We start from the raw sequence: 20,807 nt of genomic DNA, 5'->3' as shown, positions 1-20,807 counted from the left end.
ACTCTATTTCTTGGCTCTTAGAAAGATCCTCTGTTTTCTCTCATGCACTGCTAGAGTCTTGGGATATGAACATCCAGTCAGTCCTACCCATATATTCCTGTTGCTTCTAGAAGTCTGGTGTTCTTGTCCCAAGGGAAGAATTTTGGATGGTAGATCCTTTTGCATAGAAAATCAGGAAAGAAAAAAAAAAAAAAAGAAAACCAGGGAAGGGTTAAAAATCCTGCCTCTTCCACTAGTGGCTGTCTGGGACCAAGAGGATGTTACCTTCACTCTGCCTTTCAACATGCTATGTCTTCTGTGTTAAGAATCCTGAAAGGAGGGGCACCTGTGTGGCTCAGTGGGTTAAGCCTCTGCCTTCGGCTCTGGTCATGATCTCAGGGTCCTGAGATTGAGCCCCACATTGGGCTCTCTGCTCAGCGGGTAGCCTGCTTCCCCCTCTTTCTCTGCCCACTTGTGATATCTTTCTTCTGTCAAAGAAATAAATAAAATCTTAGAAAAAAAAAAAAAAAGAATCCTGAAAGGACCCAAGAGTGAGATGTCCTTGACCAATTTCAAGACTTTAATTTTTTTAAATCTCTATAGATTCTAAACTCCAACTCAATCCCTCCCAGAACTTCCAATGGCTTCTTCAATATGATTAAATTTCACTTAATCCACAGGTTGATGTGTCTGACTATTATTCCAGAGGGCGGAGTGGCTGTCACAAGCAATCTCACACATTTTACCTTCTTCCCAGACTCATCAGATAATACCTGCTTATTCAGGGTGCCATTTTCTAGTAGCCCCAGTAGAATATAGTCATCACAGTCTTTGACCCTATTGGTAGCATCATAGCCCAGTTCTACTTGTCCCTCTTCCAGCTGATTCTTGCCTTTTAGGTGAGAGCCAGTCAGCACTTGAACTTGGAACACTTTGGCAGGTGCATCCAAAACCACAGTCAGATGACTGCCAGCCTCCGCTGATTTGGTATAAAAGAAACTCTTATCCAAGCTATAGGCATTCATGAGAACAGAGTCATTGGCAACCTTCAAGCTGGTGTAGATGGAAGCAGCAGGGTTGCTGGGAGAACCAGGGTCATTTTCCTCAATCTCTTTATCTTTGAGGCTACTGAATTTGCTGTCAAAGAAGGAGTAATTACCCATGTGCTGGAAAAGGGAAGGGAAGAATTGGATTGGTGCTGGTTCCATGAGAAGGTCATGAAAATGAGTGAGGAGGTAGTCACAGGGCATTTTTTGGTAGAAGAGGAAAAGGAAGTGAACCAAGCAGGGAAGGTCTCTAGTACGAAAGAGTTTTCCAGTGAAGCCCAGCTGAGAGAAGTTTAGAGTCAGCCAAGGTTTGTTTCTCCATGCAGACACTGCAGTAGCTATCTGGGTGACAAATCCTGGAGCACATGTCACATCATCTTCGATCACCAGAAAATAGTCAGAGAGGTTGGTCGCAAAGTTCATGAGGAAGGCATAATCCATGTTCTGCTTGAAGTGGAAGGCTACATAGGCTGGGGTGTCATGAAAGTTTTTCTTAAGGTCCTTGAAAAGAAGATAGTTTTTAAGAGGCGTATTGAACACTACTAGCTGTCTGGCCTGGATATATGGTTTAAACAGGGTTGAGATGTTGGAGATCATTTGACCAAGCCACTTGAGGTCAGGATCTGCCAGTTGCACCAAGACAATGAAGTGTTTCCGCTCAGATGAGGAGGAAGCAATGAAGAGAGATTGCAGGGTGTCCAAGAGGTAGCTCCCACTGGAATGTTGAACTGAGGAAATCCCTATGGTCAGCAGTTCTAGGATTGGGGAGAAAAGAGGACCTTTAACAACTTTAGAGAAGTGAGGAAAATAGTTGCTATGAGTGAGGTTATAATGCTTTCTTAGGTCTTTCCATATGCTAAATTCATTTGTCCCTCTGGTTATTTTACATTTTTCGCCCCAGGCCTGGGTATGGACCATATTAGAAGTTAAAAATATTTGGTCATAAGTTGTGAGTTAAAAAGATTATCTTTGAAAAACTGTTGTGGGAGAAATAGATAAAGAAGATAAACTAAAATCATTGCATCTACGTCTCCTTCCACCCAAAGTCCCACTGAGAAACCCGGAAGGTTGCCATGAAAAGATAATCCTATTTGAAGAATTTCTGGAATATAGAATTTGGAACAGGATTGGTGGAGAAATCTAAGTAGAATTTATAGCCCCAAAGACACACAGAGAAAACATCTGCACAGACGCATCCGTATGTATCAGAACTTCAGAAATGTTCTCAGTTTGAGCCACTAGATAGAGAGGTGTGGACTCTGGGATGGTCACCTGGATCATTACAGAACTGTTTCCAGAACCACTAGACCAGTGATCACCAAGAGGCTGGTGGTAGCAACACACATGCCCAGGCTAAAGTCATAAGGATTTCTGTCTAAATAAAGTGGAAGGTTTGCCAGGCAAAGGCCCAGGGTGTGAATTCTGGGGGTGGAAAGAACATCAGAAATGCAGGCAAGAACTCCAGGCAACAGAAGAAGGGGGAAAAGAGAGAGCACAGCTGACTACGGCATTTATCTTTACACTCCCTCAAGTAGACATTCAGAAATGTAGAGCCTGTCAGAGTGTCTAAGCAGATAAATGGGGGAAATTCCCCACATGACTTAGGGTTCTACTGGGAGAGTTTAGCAGGACACCTCACCCAGAAGATCTGTTATCCACATTCCTTACTTCCTCTATGTGTCACTGCTCCCCCATAATCTAATGAGGCAGGCTTCTATAATCACAATACACTTCTACAGAGAGGCAAAAAGGAGCGGTTATCTGTAGAGAATTACACTGTTTATTCTAGATCCTGGAATATAAATCTGAAACAAGAATCAAAGAACATTTGAATATAAGTATGAAACAAGAATCACCAACATAATGGAAGAAAAACAACGACTCGACCAGAAAGAAAACTGCAAAAATGTGATAGAGGGAATCCGGAAATGAAGAACATTTCAAGTATATTACCACCAATCCTCAGAGAGATTGAAGAAGAAATCATACTTTTCGGTAAAAGGACAGGCTTGTATGAAAAGAAGTTTGTAGAAAATATGGATATGGTGACTTGATCGAGTTCAGCGTAGGTTTATCTGATACGTTCTTCCATCAGAAGGCACACAATGGGAAACTGTTTCTGTTTTTAGGATCTTAGCAGCCTTTGATGTTCAGTGTCTAGATCCATTAATACTCTAAGGGTTGTAATATGGTGAAATTTTAAATCAAACATTCCTTCTGCATTCATTATCTGGAATGTTTCTATAAAGTGAAAGTTCCCCTAATCTCCTCTCTGGTTACCCAGTGGTATAGTTCATATAGATAAATGAGATAAGTATTTGATTCTTACCTTTTACTTACCAGCTTTCAAAATAATGATTGGTTGCCTAGCATTTTCCAGTTGTGACAAAACTGGTTGGTTGGTTTTTTGTTTGTTTGTTTGTCTGTTTTGGTATCCATATGAACTCATGAATTTTATGATTCAAACCACAGAAATTTTATTGATGTTTAAATTGTCCTATCTTAGGCAAGTAGTCTCTTGAAGTTGGGTCCTGAGCCCATTTATTTATTTTTTATTTTTATTTTTAAAAGATTTTATTTACTTATTTGACAGATAGAGATCACAAGTAGGCAGAGAGGCAGGCAGAGAGAGAGGAGGAAGCAGGCCCCCTGTTGAGCAGAGAGCCCAACATGGGGCTCCATCCCAGGACCTTGAGATCATGACCTGAGCCGAAGGCAGAGGCTTAACCCACTGAGCCACACAGGTGCCCCCTAAAAAATTTTTTTTAAAAAATAAAACACATCATGGGTTCAGACAGATATTTCAAAATGCATTCAATTCAAAAATGCATTTAAACTTAAAGAAAGATGTAGTTTTTCCTCGCTGAGAGTTCTTTGTATTTTTAAGACCAACAAGCTTAAGCCCTCTTGAACTTAATCTTATTTTATTGAAAATAAAGAACTTTGTGTTGTCCTTTGAATTCTTAAAGTATCTGAGTCAGTTAATGGTTATTCTGTCACAAGGTTTATTTTTTCGTATCGAATACCATCACAACTTACGGGGATCAAATGAGTGCCATAGCTGGACCTCAGAAGGCTACACAATGCCAGAATGAAGCTTGTTCAGTGTAGAGAATCACAAAGTCCTGGTGGAGCTGACAGATAAAAGCCACATAGTCTCTAACCATAGACTTCGTAACGGGTGCTAGCACAGTTACCAGCGATAGGGGAAAGAGCGGTACCGTTACTGCAGAAGTCGGTGAGGACCACAGTCAGATCTAGGCTGGAGCTGTACTTTTGAGAGTAATTAGCATACAGATGGTAGTTAAGGCTGTGAGACTAGATGAGGTCACCAAGACTGTGAGTCTAGACAAGAACTAGGATACATCAACATTTAGGCAATGGAGAGAGAAGATAAGCCAGCAAAAGAGACTGAGGATCTACTAGTGAAACTGGAGGAAAACCAGGAGAGTTTGGAATTCTGTAAGCAATTGAAGGATGTTAAAAGAAGAGTGATCCACTGTATCAAATGCTGTCATAGTTCCATTTCCTTTCTACTGCCTTCTGTCTCTACTCTTGTCTGACCTGTCCCAGCATGTTCCATACCGCTTGTGCATACTCACTTTTTTTCAAAGGAGGAGCTCCAATCAAGATTTGGGAGTTTATGTTTTTGAGCAGTTCTAACTTTTTCTGCATATTTTTGAAGGTTTCCAAGTGGTTTGTTCTACCAGGGTTGATCAGCATCCGGGCTCTCTGCCAAGCTACCATCTCCTTTTCCTCCTGAGAAAAAAGTAAGTTTCAGCTCTATTATTCAAGCCCTTTGGGAATAATAGTTGAGTGGATTCTCTTTGTACGACACAACAAAGTATCTCTAGGATACAGGGCATGTTGCTCAGGGCTGACTTCAATGTCTTCCTTATTCTCTAAAGAAGTTCTACACGAGGGGCTCTTGTATAAACTGTGGGTCTTGGGATGAAGGGAACTGGAATTTCGCCTGCTCTCCTGGGTTCCCTATGACTACAGCTTGATATAGGTTCTGTGAAGGGCAAAACATAGATTAAGTGTGAGAGATATAGGAGAGAAGGCAATTCCACCCCAATGTCCCAATCTAAACTCTTTCCTCTAGGTGACACTTCACTCTTCTAAATTCGTTTACCACTCTCCCTTTTCTTGTCATTTCTCATTTCTAGGACAATTTTCTCAACTCTAGAGACTTTTTCTTGGCTTGGATAAATGACTTAATTTTTCTGAAATTCAGAATCCTACTATATAAAGTGGGCCGGAGGAGATATGTAACTTTAAAACTGAAGGGAATTTTCTAAAATGGGAAACTTACTAAACAAAGAGAATATTTAAAAAAAATTAACATATAATGTATTATTCAGTTCAGGGTTACCACTGTGAATTGTTGGTCTCACACTATTCACGGCACTCACCATAGCACATACCCTCTCCATTGTCCATCCCCCAGCCACTCCATCCCTCCCCCCACCACTGCCCAGCAGCCCTCAGTTTGTTTCCTGAGATTAAGAGTCTCTTATATTTATCTCCCTCCTGATCCCCTCTTGTTTCATTTTTTTCCCTCCCCCTCACGACCTTCCACCCTGCCTCTCAAATTCCTCATATCAGAGAGATCATATGGTAATTGTCAGAGTATTTTATGTCTCATCAATTGCTATTAAAAAAGGGCCAATTTTGCCGAAGTATTAAATAAGCGATATTTTTTCCTCAGCCCTAAATTCTCTGTTCTGGAGTGCCGCATCCCTTCTTTTCTCCATCAAAAAAAAATGATATGCTGAGTCCTCAAATTCATTATCTTTTTTCTTCTTTGAGTGTCTACAGTGTTAGTCACAATTTCACACAAATAGATAATTAGATAATCTGTTTTTTCTTTGTTTTTTTAAGTCAAGGGATTTTAACTTTGCCCAATCCATAGTTTCTGGTACTCACCAAAGATAGGAAACTTGTAGTATCAAAGGGATTTTCTCTAATGAAAAAGCAGATCGGGAACACCATTACAGTTGCAATAACAATGAGTAGCCATAGAAAATCTTTCATGGTGTTGGGGCTGGGAGCTTGTAGAGCTGTTTCTTAGTCTATGATCCTTGGATGTATATTCGGATGTCTGCAATTTAGAGAGTATCGAGAAAAGTTTTCATTTGATAGTAATTTTTTTTCATGAATCAAGGAAGTTTACAGTATACAGTTTACTTATATAAGTAGCATTCTTTAAAAAAAAAAGACTTTTTAAAAGAGCAGTTTCAGGTTCACAGCTACATTGAGAAGACGATATAGAGATTTTCCACATACCTCCCACTCCTACACAGGCATAGCCTCCCCTGTGATCAACATCACTCATCAGTGTGAGTTGTTCAACTGATGAACGTACATTAGCACAGCTTTGTCCCCCGAAACCCATAGTTTACATAATGGTTCAATCTTAATGGTGTATTTGATGGATTTGGACAAATGTATAAATGACACGTATCCATTATTATGGTATCTTACAGGGTATTTTCACTGCCCTACAGACCCTCAGTGGTCTGCCCATTCATCCCTCCCTCTCTCCTAATTCCTGGAAACCACTGATCTTTCTACTTTCTCCATGGTTTTGTCTTTGCCAGAACATCCTATATTGGAATCGCATAGTGAGTAGCCTTTTCATACTGCCTTCGTTCACTTAGTAAGATGCGTTTAAGGTATTTCCATGTCTCTTCATGACTTTATAGCTTATTCCTTTTTAGCACTGAATAATATTCTGTTGTCTGGATGTACCACGCTTTATTTATCTAACCATTCCCCTACCAAAGGGCATCTTGGTGGGTTCCAAGTTTGAGCAATTATGAAAAAAGCTGCTAGAAATATCCCCGTGCAGGTTTTTGTGCAGACACGTTTTTCACCTCCTTTGGGTAAATACTAAGGAACTCAACTTCCGAATTGTATGTTAAGAGCAGGTTTAGTTTTGGGATGCCTGGCTGGCTCAGATGGTTTAGTGTCTGCCTTTGGCTCAGGTCATGATCCCAGCGTCCTAGAATCGAGTCCAGTGTCGGGCTCCCTGCTCAGCAGGGAGTGCAGCTCCCCCTGCCTGTGCTCGCGTTCTCTCTCTTTCTCTCACCAATAACTAAATAAAACCTTAAAAAAAAAAAAGTAGGTTTAGTTTTGTAAAAAAACACCAAAATGTCTTCCAAAGTTGCTGTACCATTTTCCATCCCCATTATGATATATCCGAGTTCCTGTTGATGCACACCCTCACTAGTATTTGGTGCTGTCGGGTGTCCTAGATTTTGACCATTCTAATAGGTTAGTGGTGGTATTTGTCATTGTTGTTTTTTTTTTTAAATTTTTTAAAAGATTTTATTTATTTATTTGACAGACAGAGATCACAAGTAGGCAGAGAGGCAGGCAGAGAGAGAGGAGGAAGCAGGCTCCCTGCAGAGCAGAGCCCGATGCAGGGCTCGATCCCAGGACCCTGAGATCATGACCTGAGCTGAAGGCAGAGGCTTTAACCCACTGAGCCACCCAGGCACCCCTTTTTTAAATTTTTTTTTTTAAAGATTTTATTTATTTGACAGAGAGAGAGAGAGAGAGACATCACATGCAGGCAGAGAGAGAGGATGAAGCAGACTCCCCACTGAGCAGAGAGCCCGATGCGGGGCCCGATTCCAGAACCCTGAGATCATGACCTGAGCCGAAGGCAGAGGCCCAACCCACTGAGCCACCCAGGCGCCCCTCATTGTTGTTTTAATTTTCATTTCCTTGATGGCATATGATGTGGAACATCTTTTCATATGCTTTTCTGTCATTTGTATATCTCCTTTAGCTAGATGTCTATTAAGGTCTTTGTTCATTTTTTTAAAAGATTTTATTTATTTATTTGACACAGAGAGAGTGAGCAAGCATGAGCAGGGTGGAGGGGCAGAGGCAGAGGGAGAAGGAGGGAGTCCGATGTGGGACTCAATCCCAGGTCCTAGGGATTATGACCTGAGCTAAAAGCAGACACTTAACTGACTGAGCCACCCAGGCGCCCAGCATAGTACTCTCTTATACTTTTTTGTTTTTGTAGAATTGGTAGTAATGTCCCCACTTTCATTTCTGATTTTAGTAATTTTAGTGTTCTCTTTTTTTCTTCGTCCATCGAGCTAACACATTTTCAATTTTGTTGCTCTTTTAGAAGAGCCAGCTTTTGGTTTCATTGACTTCTCTTCTATATTTCATTGATCTTTGCTTTCATCTTTATTATTTCCTTCCATTATCTTTGGATTAGTTTGTTTTGCTATATCTAGATCCTTGAATTGTAAAGTTAGGTTACTGGTTTGAGATTTTTCTGATTTTTTTTGGTGTAAGCATTTATAGCTATAAACTTTCCCTTTAGAACCACTTTCACTATGTCCCATAAATTTCGGCATGTTGTATTTTTATTTTCATTCATTTAAATATTTTCCAATTTTTTGGTGATTTCTTTTGGGATTTACTGGTTGTTTAAAAGTGTGCTAATTTCCACAATTTTGTGAAATTTCCAGTTTTCCTTTTGTTAGTGATTGCTAACTTCATCCGATTTTGTTAAGAGTGGATACTTTGTATGATACCTATCTTTTTATTTTTTATTTTATTTTATTTTTTTTAAAGATTTTATTTATTCATTTGATAGAGAGAGAGATCACAAGTAGGCAGAGAGGCAGGCAGAGAGAGAGGAGGAAGCAGGCTCCCTGCAGAGCAGAGAGCCCGATGCGGGGCTTGATCCCAGGACCCTGAGATCATGACCTGAGCCGAAGGCAGGGGCTTAATCCACTGAGCCACCCAGGCGCCCCGATACCTATCTTTTTAAATGGATTGAGACTTAATCTGTGTCCTGACATATCAATCCTGTAAAATGTTCCATGTGCACTTTAGAGGAAGGTGTATTCTGTGGTTGGTGGGTAAAGTGCTCTGAAATGCCTGCTAAATCTAGTTGGTTTACTGTGCAGTTTAAGTCCTCTATTTCCTTACTTATTCTACGTCTAGTTGTTCTATTCATTATTGTCAGTGGGATATTGAATTCTTCAACTATTACTGTATAACTATTTCTCCCTTCAATTCCATCAGTTTTTGCTGCTTATATTTTGACGACCTGTTATTAGGTATGTAAATGTTCATAATTATATCTTCTTGCTGTGTTGAACACTTTAATGAGATCTTAAAATGCCCTTCTTTGTCTCTTATAAACTTTTTTGCTATAATGTCTATTTAATGTCTATTTTGTCTGGTATTAGTTCAGCCACCTTTCTCTTTCGCTTAGTATACACATGGAATATTTTTTTTCCATCTTTTCACTTGCAACCTGTTGGTGTCTTTGGATCTAAAGCAAGTCTCTCAGGGTGCCGGCTGGATTAATAATGGAGCAAGTGACTCTTGATCTTGGTCTTGTGAATGGGTGTAGAGATTACTTAAAATTTAAAAAAAATAAAAAAAAAAACCGAGTCTCACATAGATAGCACAGTTGGATCAGATTATTTTAAAAGATTTTATTTATTTGTTTATTTATTTTAACACAGAGAGAAAGACAGAGAAAAAGAGAGACAGTGAGAGGAGATGGAGCAGGGAGAGAGGGACAAGCAGGCTGCCCTGAGTATGGAGTCTGACGATGGCCCAATCCCAGGACCCTGAGATCATGACCTGAGCCGAAATCAAGAGTCAGATGCTCAACCGACGGGGCCACCCAAATGCCCAGATCAGTTTTTTAAGTCAATTCTGCCAACATCTGTTTTGATTAGACAGTTTAGTCACTTTAAAGTAATTACTCCTAAGAGTGACTTTTGACATTTCGTTATGTGTTTTCTAAATGCCTTACAGTATTTTTGTCCCTTATTTCCTGCATTACCATCTACTTTTGTGTTTAGTTGATTTTTTTTTGGTAGCAAAATGTTTTAATCATCTTCTCATTTCCTTTTGTGTGTATTTTATAGCTATTTTCTCTGTGGTTGCCATGGGGATTACATTTAGCATCCTAAACTTACAACTTTTTAATTTGAATTTCTACTGGCTTAACTTCAATAACATAGAAACTGCTCCTTTATAGGTCTACTAAGTATATATATATGTGTGTGTGTGTGTATATATATATGTATATATATTTATATACATTTATTTGTATTTCTATATTCATATATATAAAAGTTTCAGCCACAACACATGAAAGTCCTCACCTTTACTGGAGCTGTAGTTCTGAGACTTCTTTTGGGAAGTGCAGAGGAACTCAGTTTCACACCTCTTCAGAGTTCCAGACTCTCTCCAAAGTCAAGAAGAAGAAAGTACCATGTTTAGGGGAGCTGGGTTGGGGCCAGAATTTGCACCCTCTGAGGTAAGACAAAGTTGGTCACTGCTTTCAGGTGACACTCCACCTGACAACCATTGTTCTCCCTCAAAGGGGCTTGTTTACCCTCTAACTTCACACCAAACACCAGCTCCTTGGTGAAGGTCCTGGGGAAGTGGTGAGGAAGTTCTGACACCAGCTTCCTGGGATTCTGACCTAGATCCAGGACTGTGGAGTGGGCCACATTTTTCTCCAAATAAAAGTAGATTTATTGGTATTTCCCCCAAGTTTAAATACAATGCATGTTCAATGTAAAACTTTGGATTAATTACAAAAAAAAAGAGAATAAAAATTACCCAAAATCCCAATGGCAGGAGCCACAGGTGACCCATATAGCTTACTTTTTTTTTTTTTAAAGATTTTATTTATTTATTTGACAGACAGAGATCACAAGCAGGCAGAGAGGAGGCAGAGAGAGAGAGGAGGAAGCAGGCTCCCTGCTAAGCAGAGAGTCTGATGTGGGGCTCGATCCCAGGGATCGTGACCTGAGCCGAAGGCAGAGGCTTTAACCCACTGAGCCACCCAGGCGCCTGCTAAGCAGAGAGCCCGATGCGGGGCTCGATCCCAGGACCCTGGGATCATGACCTGAGCCGAAGGCGGAGGCTTTAACCCACTGAGCCACCCAGGCGCCCCCATATAGCTTACTTTTAACAAATACACTTACTAGGTAGAGAAGCATATGAACAAACAGCTGCTGGAGGCTTCCTGGATTTAACTTGGTAACTTTCACATTACAACCCCATAAGGATGAAATGGTTGGTGACATATTTGACAGGATGCTTCCATTTATGGATTTTCTGTCTTTCAAAGAAATGTTTCTGGACTACAGAGCAGAAAAGGGAGGTCAGGTACAGGAAATAACCAATGGTTTAGTGGCTACTTGTGCAAATCTTCTTTCCGTCATCCAGAGCACGGCAATACTGGGTTTTACCTCCAGCCAATGGGATTGCTTTGGACATCTACAGCTCAGTAGGCTGGGAGAGGATTAGGCTAACAATGAAAGAAAAATAGATCTTGGAAAATATGAATTTGTACCTGTTCATTAATGTTAAGTATTGATGAGTCAAAAAGAAAACAGCAGATTTAATGTTATTAACATAACAATACTCCCCAAACTGATAAGTAAAGAACTGTTGCAATAAAATGACAACCCATTTATGAATGGAGTGTTCACATAGACATTTCACCAAGGAAGATGTACAAATGGCTTATTGGCCATGAAAATATGCTCAATATCATCAGTCAATAGGAAAATGCAAATCAAAACCACAATGACATACTATGTCATACCCACAAGAATGGCCATAATAAAAAAGATAGACAATAACAAGTGTTGGTGAGGATGTGGAGAAGGTGGAACCCTCACACATTGCTGGTGGGAATGTAAACTGGTACAGTTGCTTAGGAAAACAGTTTGACAGTTCATCAAAAAGTTAAAATTACCGAATGGGTTGGGTGGCTCAGTTGGTTAAGCATCTGCCTTCAGCTCAGGTCATAATCAGGCTCCCTACTCAGTGGGAAGTCTGCTTCTCCCTCTGCCTGCCACTCCCCCTGCTTGTGCCCCCCACCCCGCCAAGTAAATAAATAAAATCTTAAAAAAAAATTACCAAATGATACAGTGATTCCACTTTCATATATATACCAAAGAGAAATGGAAATATATGTCCACACAAAAATTTGTACACCAATGTTCAAAGCAGCATTATTTAAAATAGCCTGAAAGTGGAAGCAATCCAAATGTCCATCAATTGATAACAGACAAAGTAAGATAGTTCATGCAGTGGAATATTATTCAGCCATAAAAGGGAATGGAGTGCTTGTTAATACACGTTACAACATGCATGAACCTTAAAAACGTCATGCTAAGCGAAAGCAGACAGACACAAAAGGCCACGTATTGTATGATTTCATTTATATGAAATGTCCAGAATAGCAGATTCATAGAGACAGAAAGTAGATTAATGGTTGCTAGGGATTTGGGAGAGGGAGAATAGAGAAAATTGATAATTAAAACTGTGTCTTTTGGGGGTGATTAAAATGTTCTGAATTAGATACTGGCGATGGTTGCACAACTTTGTGAACATGATAAAAAAAAAAAAAACCTACCCAACTGTATGCTTTAAAAGGACGATTTCTATGGTGTGTGAATTATACCTCAATTAAAACAAACAAACAAACCTTTAATGGCCTGAAACCTGACTTCAGAGATTGCTGTTTCCTCTAAACTAGCTTCTTGTATTCAGTAATTCTAGAACACCTCTCAGAGTAGAGAACTGTCCCAGGTGCTTCTGAATCAGGCTACCTCAGAATGAGCTGAGGTTGAATATTCTACCTGAGAGCCCCTTTCCCCAGCACACATGCTGAACCCCCACTTCCAAATGCCAGAGACAGGATTTGTATGAATCTTTTGTGAGCTCACAGCTCTTTCCCATGGGCAAGCATTTCCATTTTTCAGCCCTGGAAGCTCAGCTGTGCGGTGGTTTTGAGTGTTTGGGAATGTTTATCAAAGGTGTTACTCAAACTAGCTGCCCCTTCTTAATTTTCTGAAGATCCTATTTTCTGCTCACCATTCTAGGAAAATCATAGTTTTGGTGGTGGGAATCAATTGAAAGTGATGTCCTTTACCTAAAAGATAGATGTAAAAATCAACTCCTAGGCTTATGTTTGCAGTCCTTTTTTAAAAAATTTTAATTTTTTTATAAACATATAATGTATTTTTAGCCCCAGGGGTACAGGTCTGTGAATCGCTAGGTTTACACACTTCACAGCACTCACCACAGCACATACCCTCCCCAATGTCCATAACCCCTGCAGTCCTTTTTGCTAAAAGGACTATATCTTCTGGGGCGCCTGGGTGGCTCAGTGGGTTAAGCCGCTGCCTTCGGCTCAGGTCATGATCTCAGGGTCCTGGGATCGAGTCCCGCATCCGGCTCTCTGCTCAGCAGCGAGCCTGCTTCCCTCTCTCTCTCTCTCTGCCTGCCTGTCTACTTGTGATCTCTCTCTGTCAAATAAATAAATAAATAAATCTTTAAAAAAAAAAAAAAAAAAAAGGACTATATCTTCTGCTGGTCCTGATGTAGTTCTACTGTTTCTAGGAGAAACCTCTTTCTAAAAAAAGCATTATTTTTGAAAAAAATTTTTTAAAATATTATTTATTTATTTATTTATTTGACAGAGAGAGAGAGAGAGATCACAAGTAGGCAGAGAGGCAGGCAGGGGAAGGGGGGAAGTAGGCTCTCTGCTGAGCAGAGCGCCCGATGTAGGGCTCAATCTCAGGATCCTGGGATCATGACCTGAGCCGAAGGTAGAGGCTTTAACCCACTGAGACACCCAGGTGCCCAGAAAAATATTTTTAAAACATTAATATTCAGGCCAACCTAGTGGATTTAATCTTGGGATTTTGAATGATCACCTATTTAAGGATAAAATACTATATATCGTGTGCTTTCTCATTGTTAGTGCTGAGAAGGCAAAAACCCTTTGAGTCCCTAGTTTCTTGGGCACCCATGAGTGTATACTGTGTGCTGGAAGCAAATTAAGCAAGGTGTTCTTTTCTTATGGCATGTTCTGTGTCTTTGTGCAGGTTTGCTTAAAATTCTTTCTGTATAAATCAGTTCATTAGGTTTTCTGTTGGTGTGGGAGTAAGTTTGGCAAAAAGGCTACCGACTGCAAGCTAGGAGATTAGGAAATTCCAACTAAGTCCTCCTCCTGTCAAAATCTCTTCTACCATCATGTTGTTCTTTTTTTTTTTTTAAGATTTTATTTATTTATTTGATAGAGAGATCACAAGTAGGTGGAGAGGCAGTCAGAGAGAGGGGAGGGGAAGCAGGCTCCCTGATGAGTAGAGAGCCCTATGTGGGGATTCGGGGCTTGATCCCAGGAACCTGAGATCACAACCTGAGCTGCAGGCAGAGGCTTAACCCACTGAGCCACCCAGGTGCCGCCCATTATGTTGTTCTATAGTCTAGTTCAGCATGAGTAAGAGGAGGTAGCAAACAGCTTTACTAGTTACCTATTTATTTGGCTTTGGTTTGGTAAAATGTTTGGTATAATATTATTTACCAAAAAACATATATGTCAAACCTTTGAGCCTAGGTCAGGCAATCTCAGTGAGCTCAGGTTATGGGAGGTAGATGAACCCAGGGGTGGAAAGCCTTTGGCCTCTCTGCCATGGGTAGAGCAGGAACTAATGATAGAGTTCCCCCTCCACGTCACTCTCCCCTGGTATGTGATTTATTTATCTAGGCTTCTGATAACAAGGCAGGATAGGGGGAGGTTGTTTTTGATTTGCAGAGGATGTAAGCTGATGGGGTGAGGTTAAGTAGAAGGTTTAGGTATTTTAGGTAATTATGTGGTTGTCAGTTTGAGCCCAAGTCTGAAGGTCCAGGGGAAATGTGGCCAGCATTTCAACCTTCTCCCACATGCACAGCTGGAGCTGTCCACTCTCCCCATGTGGCTAAGACTTGTTCCTCAAGGCCCTTCCTGGTAGTTCTGTTTATTCTTAGCATTCACTGAGTGGTACAGCTTGCTATTTTTAGCTCTGTGTGGTTATAACCTCTATTTCCCATCTACCCATTCGGAGCCCCAATCTAAACCCGTGGTTCTCAATAGCTTTGTCTTAGTTCTAGTACAAGCGTTCCTGAAAAGGGGCCCATTCTATTTTATCATTTGAAGGAAGAAACAATTAGTTGGCTTAATAAATAACCAACCATCCCTACTTTGTCCCCAATCTATGGATGACATTGTTAGCCTTTTTTATGGGTGAGGCCACCAAATACAAAGACCAGCCCGGTTATTTGGCTCCACTTATCCTGCCACATATAAAACATAACAAAAATATGACATATTCATACTTTTGTATCGAGGGAACGGTGTTCCATCTATAGCAGTTTGTGGAAAGAAAGAATTACTGAGTGGGAGGGAGCCTAGTAGTAATATTTTCTGGCATGGTAACAGTAGTTAGGCAGTAGCTATAGGGTGACGTGGCCTTAGGAATTTTTGAGTGTAATCCTCAGAGCTTGGAACTAATTATAGTAAGTTGCAAGTACAGTGTTTACAGGTAGCAATGCAGTTCATTTTTCTTTTTTTGGCATCCCACAGGGCTCCTATGTTACTCAGAAGAAAGGAGCAGAGCAGATGTTCCCTAATGGAGGAAATGGTATAAAGGTCTCTAAGGTTAGACTTGAGTCTAGCTCTCAAAGTTGACTGAATCACGAAGTGTGGGCTTATGAGGCTAAGGAAGGTTGTGTCCACCCCCTAATGTGATCTGCCGTTTGGACGTGATGCTTGATCAAACCTCTTCAACTAGTACCAATTTCTTCTTATCTTGTCCCATTTTGTACTAAACCATGGTTTAGCAAGTTAGCAACCCAATTCTCAAACTTTGTAGGGTTAATAACAACTTACAAAAGGAAAGTAGTGCACCTACTTGGAGTGATACCCATCCTAAACAGAGTGTATTAAGAGAATACAGGTTAAAGGAGAAGAACAGAGCTTCTTAGCTGTGAGCATGGCCAGATAGCAAGAGAACTGAGAATGTGAAATGCCATGGAGTAGAGAGTTTGAAGAAGGATGGGCTCTCCATAGAAATACAAGAAAGAGAACTCAGAAAATACAATTAGGAGGTCATTGGTGATCCTGGAGAATAACCTTCAATGAACAAATGAGCTTTGAAGCCAGAGTTCAAAGACACCAGAAATGACTAGGTGCTAAAGAAAGGCCATGGGTAAAAGCTCTTTTTACTACACATGAATGGTAGACAGAGGAGGGATCAGTGTCTAGCATAGGTTTTTTTTTTTTTTAAGATTTTATTTTTAAGTTATCTCCACACCCAACACAGGGCTTGAAGTCACAGCCCAGAAATTAAGAATCATATGCTCTAAAGACAGCCAGCCAGGTACCCCTGGCGTAGATGTTTCCAATACAGAATAGACTTATGCATGATTGGAAACTAGAGAAAAGAGCTTATAGGGAGGAAAAGTATATTCATTTTTATAATTCCTGATGTGTTTAATTTAGCAGTCAATTTTCAAGTTTAATAGTCCCTAAAATCTTGATCCTGTAATGAGGCTGTATTGCCCCCGTGTGGTATAGGCTGCCCAGCAACTTCATTCTAAAGTAGGAATTGACAAACTTGCTGTAAGCAGTAAATATCTTAGATTTGAGTAAATGTAGCCACAGATACACATAAACAAATAGGTGTGACCATGTTCCACTAAAACTTTATTTTCAAAAGTAGTTATGGGACAGATTTGTCTGGTAGCCACTAGTTTGTTCACTCTTTTTTTAAAAAAAGATTTTATTTATTTATTTGACAGAGAGAGATCACAAGTAGGCAGAGAGGCAGACAGAGAGAGAGGAGGAAGCAGGCTCCCTGCTGAGCAGAGAGCCCGATTCGGGACTCGATCCCAGGGCCCTGAGGTCATGACCTGAGCCGAAGGCAGAAGTTTAACCCACTGAGCCACCCAGGCGCCCCAGTTTGTTCACTCTTGATCTAAACCTCAATATTTGGGCTGAACATTAAAGTTATCTGGGGGTCTTTTTTTTTTTTTTTTTTTTTTAAAGTGGGTGCCCAGGCCCTAGACTTATTGAAAAAGAACCTTTGGTTGTGGGGCTAGGGGTACTTCGTGAATCCCACCAGGGAGTCTGTTGCGCAACCAAGGTTGAGAATCACTGATTCAAACCAGTAGATTTCTAGTTGAAGTGTAGCAAATAATAACAAATTTCATTAAGTTGTTATTGTATTCCAGGTGCTGAGCTAAGAGTTTTCCATATATTATCTTATTTAATCCTCACAACAACTTTATTAACTGAGTGCCATTATTATGCCCATTTTATAGATAAGGAAAGTGAATTTTAGTGAGATTAAGTAATTTGTTCAAGGTTAAGGGTACAGAATATGCCACCCCCAAATATGCCACTTTGTGCTAAGGGTATTTGAGATTCAACAGCTGCAGAAGAAAAGGCCTTTTAGACTTCCCTTACCTGACTAAAAGAAACCACTTCTGGGAAATAAAACTACCATAAATTCTCCTTGAGGGCAGATCTACTCCCAGAAGGAAGGACGAGGATGAAATAGAAGGAAAACGAGAATGAAAAAGAATGAGAATAAAACTTACCTTAAATCCTTTATTTAGGGAAGTTTTATGGTCCTTAAGGAGACAAAAAGACCACTTGCACCAAGAGAGAAAACCATCTTCACAAACTTTCTTATTTCCTGTTTGTTCTCCTGAAAATCCATTTATCTTTCCAAAAAGTCATTTGTTTTCCTCTAAGTGCTTTGCTCCTCCTCCCTTTCACCTATTAAGATGGTATATAAACCTCAAATCCTAATAATCTCTTTGAGTTACTCATCACTGGAGTCTCATGTGTGTGCATGTTGCACATGTAAATAAACTGTCTTTTGTCAGTTTAATTTGCAAGACTCTACGAACAGAACCTAAGAGGGTAGAAGAAAAGTTTTTTCCTCACCTACAAGGTCATTAGCTATTAAGAGGAGGAACAGGGATTTAAACCTAGACATCTGTTTCTAGAAACTGAGCTCCCCATTACTAGACTACTCTATTTATTATTATTTTTAACTGAAAAAAAAAAAACCCCTCCATCTTAAACTATTTTACCACACACTATATTTTAAATAACGTATATGAAAAGTTAGTCATAAGCACTTTTCTCTAGATTTAATATACTTTTTCTAGTGCCACTGACTCTTATTTTTTGAATCAGATTGTTCACGTACTTTGTCCACGATTTTGGCACACCATAGAAATTCATTAAGTACCCTTTCAGTTTGTTTTCTGTCCTATATATTTTCCCCCCTCTCAGCGACTGTTTGACTCCTCATCTGTTTAGGCTATTAATATCATTCAAAGGCAAAGCTTTCATATGATTCCCTTCATTTTAGTGGTAATATGGTGCAATGATTTTACATACGAGCTTTGAAACCAGATAATCTGAGTTTGAATTCTGTACTGTCTTATTGCGTGGTAAGTACTCAGTAAGTATCAGCTAGTCTTCTAGCATTTTAATCAACTAGAATGTATGTCTTGCTTCAATTTCTCTCTTCATACAGAAGCAAAAAGGACCTTAGTCATCTTAGGTGCATTTAAATAAAAACACCACTACAATTTTAACTATCACCACCACCACAACAGCTGACATTTATTGAGAGACTACTATGTGTTATTTTAAATACTTTCCATGGATTAACTTCATTATTCCAAAAACCCTATGAAGCAGGAGTTATCATTATCTTTAGTTTATAGACAGGAAACTGAGGCCCAGGAAGATTAAATAACTTTTCCAAGGTCACAAGGATAAGGCAGAGACATTTTCTGAACCCAAGTAAGTCTGGCTTCAGAATGCACACTCTTTATTACTTTTTTATATTGCTTTATACTGCTTCCAACAGGAAATGCTACTATTATGTATTTCTTCAGATCAGAAGTAACAATCTTCCAGTCTCTCCAAAACAATGGTTCCTAGGCTTAGGACCTCATAGGCTATTAAAATTTAAAAGAAGATTCTGATAAACAGCATAGATTTGCCACTTTTAAGTTTTGACAAGAAAGGACCTCAAAAAAACAACCACCACCACTATCATTTACTATTAGCCCAAAATAAAGGATGACTTAATACCCCCAAAGTAGGATGGATATAACTTAGAAAGATAGCATCCTAATGCTCTCTGTATTTATGTATTGTCCTTAATTTTTCCACTTTGTTGAGGTCAAAGACTTGAGAACATTCTCCTCCCTTCTTAATACTAGGTTAATAACTACATGCTACTTGCATTTAGATACAACAGCTCTTTTAGTAACGTTTACAACTTGTCTTTCTAAAAAGAACCTGTGTTTTGGATCTGGAAGCTAACAGTGGTACTAATTAAAAGTTATTGCTTTTTAATAAAAAGTGTAATAAAAGACCTATAGGTATTTTGTTCCACTAAAGTGGCCAAAGGACTTAACGGTCTGAGTGGCCTTATTTCTAATTCTTGAAAATTTGAAAAGTGAAATAAACAGTTTTGGGATTAGCACTTCTTTCATTCCAATGCATTAAAGTAGTAGTGCACACCGTTGAAAATGGGAACATTTCAGTTAAACCCTTTAAGTCTGCAACAGTGACAGCATTTTAATAGGACTTTTTTATCTTTTGCACTTTTGATTTCCGCTGGAGTCCTGATCCCTGAGTGTTTTCAGCAAAGTGCCACTTCAGCAGAAATCTACACGAACGTTGGCCTTATTAATTTTTTATTGATAACATTGTGAAATGAGAAGGCTCAGTGCTTATCAGCTGCATTTTGAACTTGACAACAAACATGAATTATGTATACATGGAAAATTATTTGCAACAATTTTTAGTTAACAGTCTATTGGATCCTTGTCTTATGTTATGCCTTTAGATAAATTAAATTTGAATAGTTCACAATTACAATCAATTATATTCAGCTTCAATTATAATTCCTAATTGATTCAAGCCTATTAGGACAATGTTAGGGCAGTGGTTTGCTCCTAATGAACTCTTATGTATTACGCAATCACATTAAAAACAAGAGTTTCCTAGGGCGCCTACGTGGCTCCGTTGGTTAAGTGTCTGCCTTCCACTCAGGTCATGATCCCAGGGTCCTGGGACTGAGTCCCACAACCGCCGCCTGCTCTGCGGAGAGCCTGCTTCTCCCTCTCCCTCTGCCTGCCACTGTGCCTACCTGTGCTCTCTCTGTCAAATAAATAAATAAAATCTTAAAAAAACAAAACAAAAAATCCCCGCGTTTCCTAAATATCTTACGGTGAGTCCAGCAGGTTGGATGTCTGGCTTCTCAAGACCTGGACCAGCATCTTATGAGAACTGCAAGCAAGTGAGAAGGACAAAGAACATAACTCAGTACTAGAAATAGCTTCTTATTCGAACTAGCTCTACGCGTCCAGGATCCTGCTCCCTTGCCGTTCTGTAACCTATACTGTGACTTTTTTCTCTCTCAACACAAAGGAATGACAATTTTCTTTTCTCATCGATCCTCCTAGAATTTTTTTTGGAGGATGGTGGTCCATCGAACAACTTTTAAGAGCCCCTCCATTTTGAGAACTCAGAACTTTATAGCTTTTGTATAAGAAATAAGAGTGAAGACTCTTTACAGACTCATGTTGGAATAGCAAGCACCAAGGCGACAACGTACGGTCCTTTGGGTGCTGAAGCGAACCCGGTGTGTGGACAGAGGTAGTAGCTGAAAATCCTGGGGACCAGGATGTAAACTCAGTTTTAGTCAGTACGGGCGTGGGATCCAGGTCTGAGACACCAATCACCTCACAAGACGTGCAGCGAAATCCCACACTGCCCAGAAGAACCGCAAACCACACACAGGTCGATTCCCTACCGAACCCCCGGGCAGGTAATCCGTAGGCGCGGGATGATGACGTACTCCGCAGGCCCTGCGGTGATTGGTTTGGAAAATGGGCGTG

At 39.9% G+C, this 20,807-nt stretch overlaps 1 protein-coding gene across 2 annotated transcripts; it reads right to left on the bottom strand.

Annotated features, from left to right (window-relative positions):
* Positions 1 to 447: 447 nt before the first annotated feature.
* LOC123927978 (alpha-1,3-mannosyl-glycoprotein 4-beta-N-acetylglucosaminyltransferase C-like) lies at positions 448 to 20,742 on the bottom strand. 2 transcript variants are annotated; one of them, XM_045982970.1, is made up of 6 exons: positions 20,525 to 20,724; positions 20,137 to 20,196; positions 10,187 to 10,336; positions 5,955 to 6,129; positions 4,628 to 4,784; positions 448 to 1,780 (listed from the first exon to the last, which is right to left on the bottom strand). In XM_045982970.1, the coding sequence occupies exons 4-6, from the start codon at positions 6,060 to 6,062 to the stop codon at positions 645 to 647; spliced, it is 1,401 nt and encodes a 466-aa protein (XP_045838926.1). In that variant the 5' UTR covers positions 6,063 to 6,129; positions 10,187 to 10,336; positions 20,137 to 20,196; positions 20,525 to 20,724; the 3' UTR covers positions 448 to 644. The 2 variants fall into 2 exon arrangements, with proteins under 2 accessions (XP_045838926.1, XP_045838925.1); XM_045982969.1 differs by lacking the exon at positions 10,187 to 10,336 and having other exon boundaries at positions 20,652 to 20,742.
* Between the last annotated feature and the right edge of the window lie 65 nt (positions 20,743 to 20,807).

This window comes from Meles meles, chromosome 17 (assembly GCF_922984935.1).
Source record: "Meles meles chromosome 17, mMelMel3.1 paternal haplotype, whole genome shotgun sequence".
Taxonomy (NCBI): domain Eukaryota; kingdom Metazoa; phylum Chordata; class Mammalia; order Carnivora; family Mustelidae; genus Meles; species Meles meles.
The sequence above is the reverse complement of the archived record's forward strand: the minus strand, read 5'-3'. Positions and strand labels throughout refer to the sequence as shown.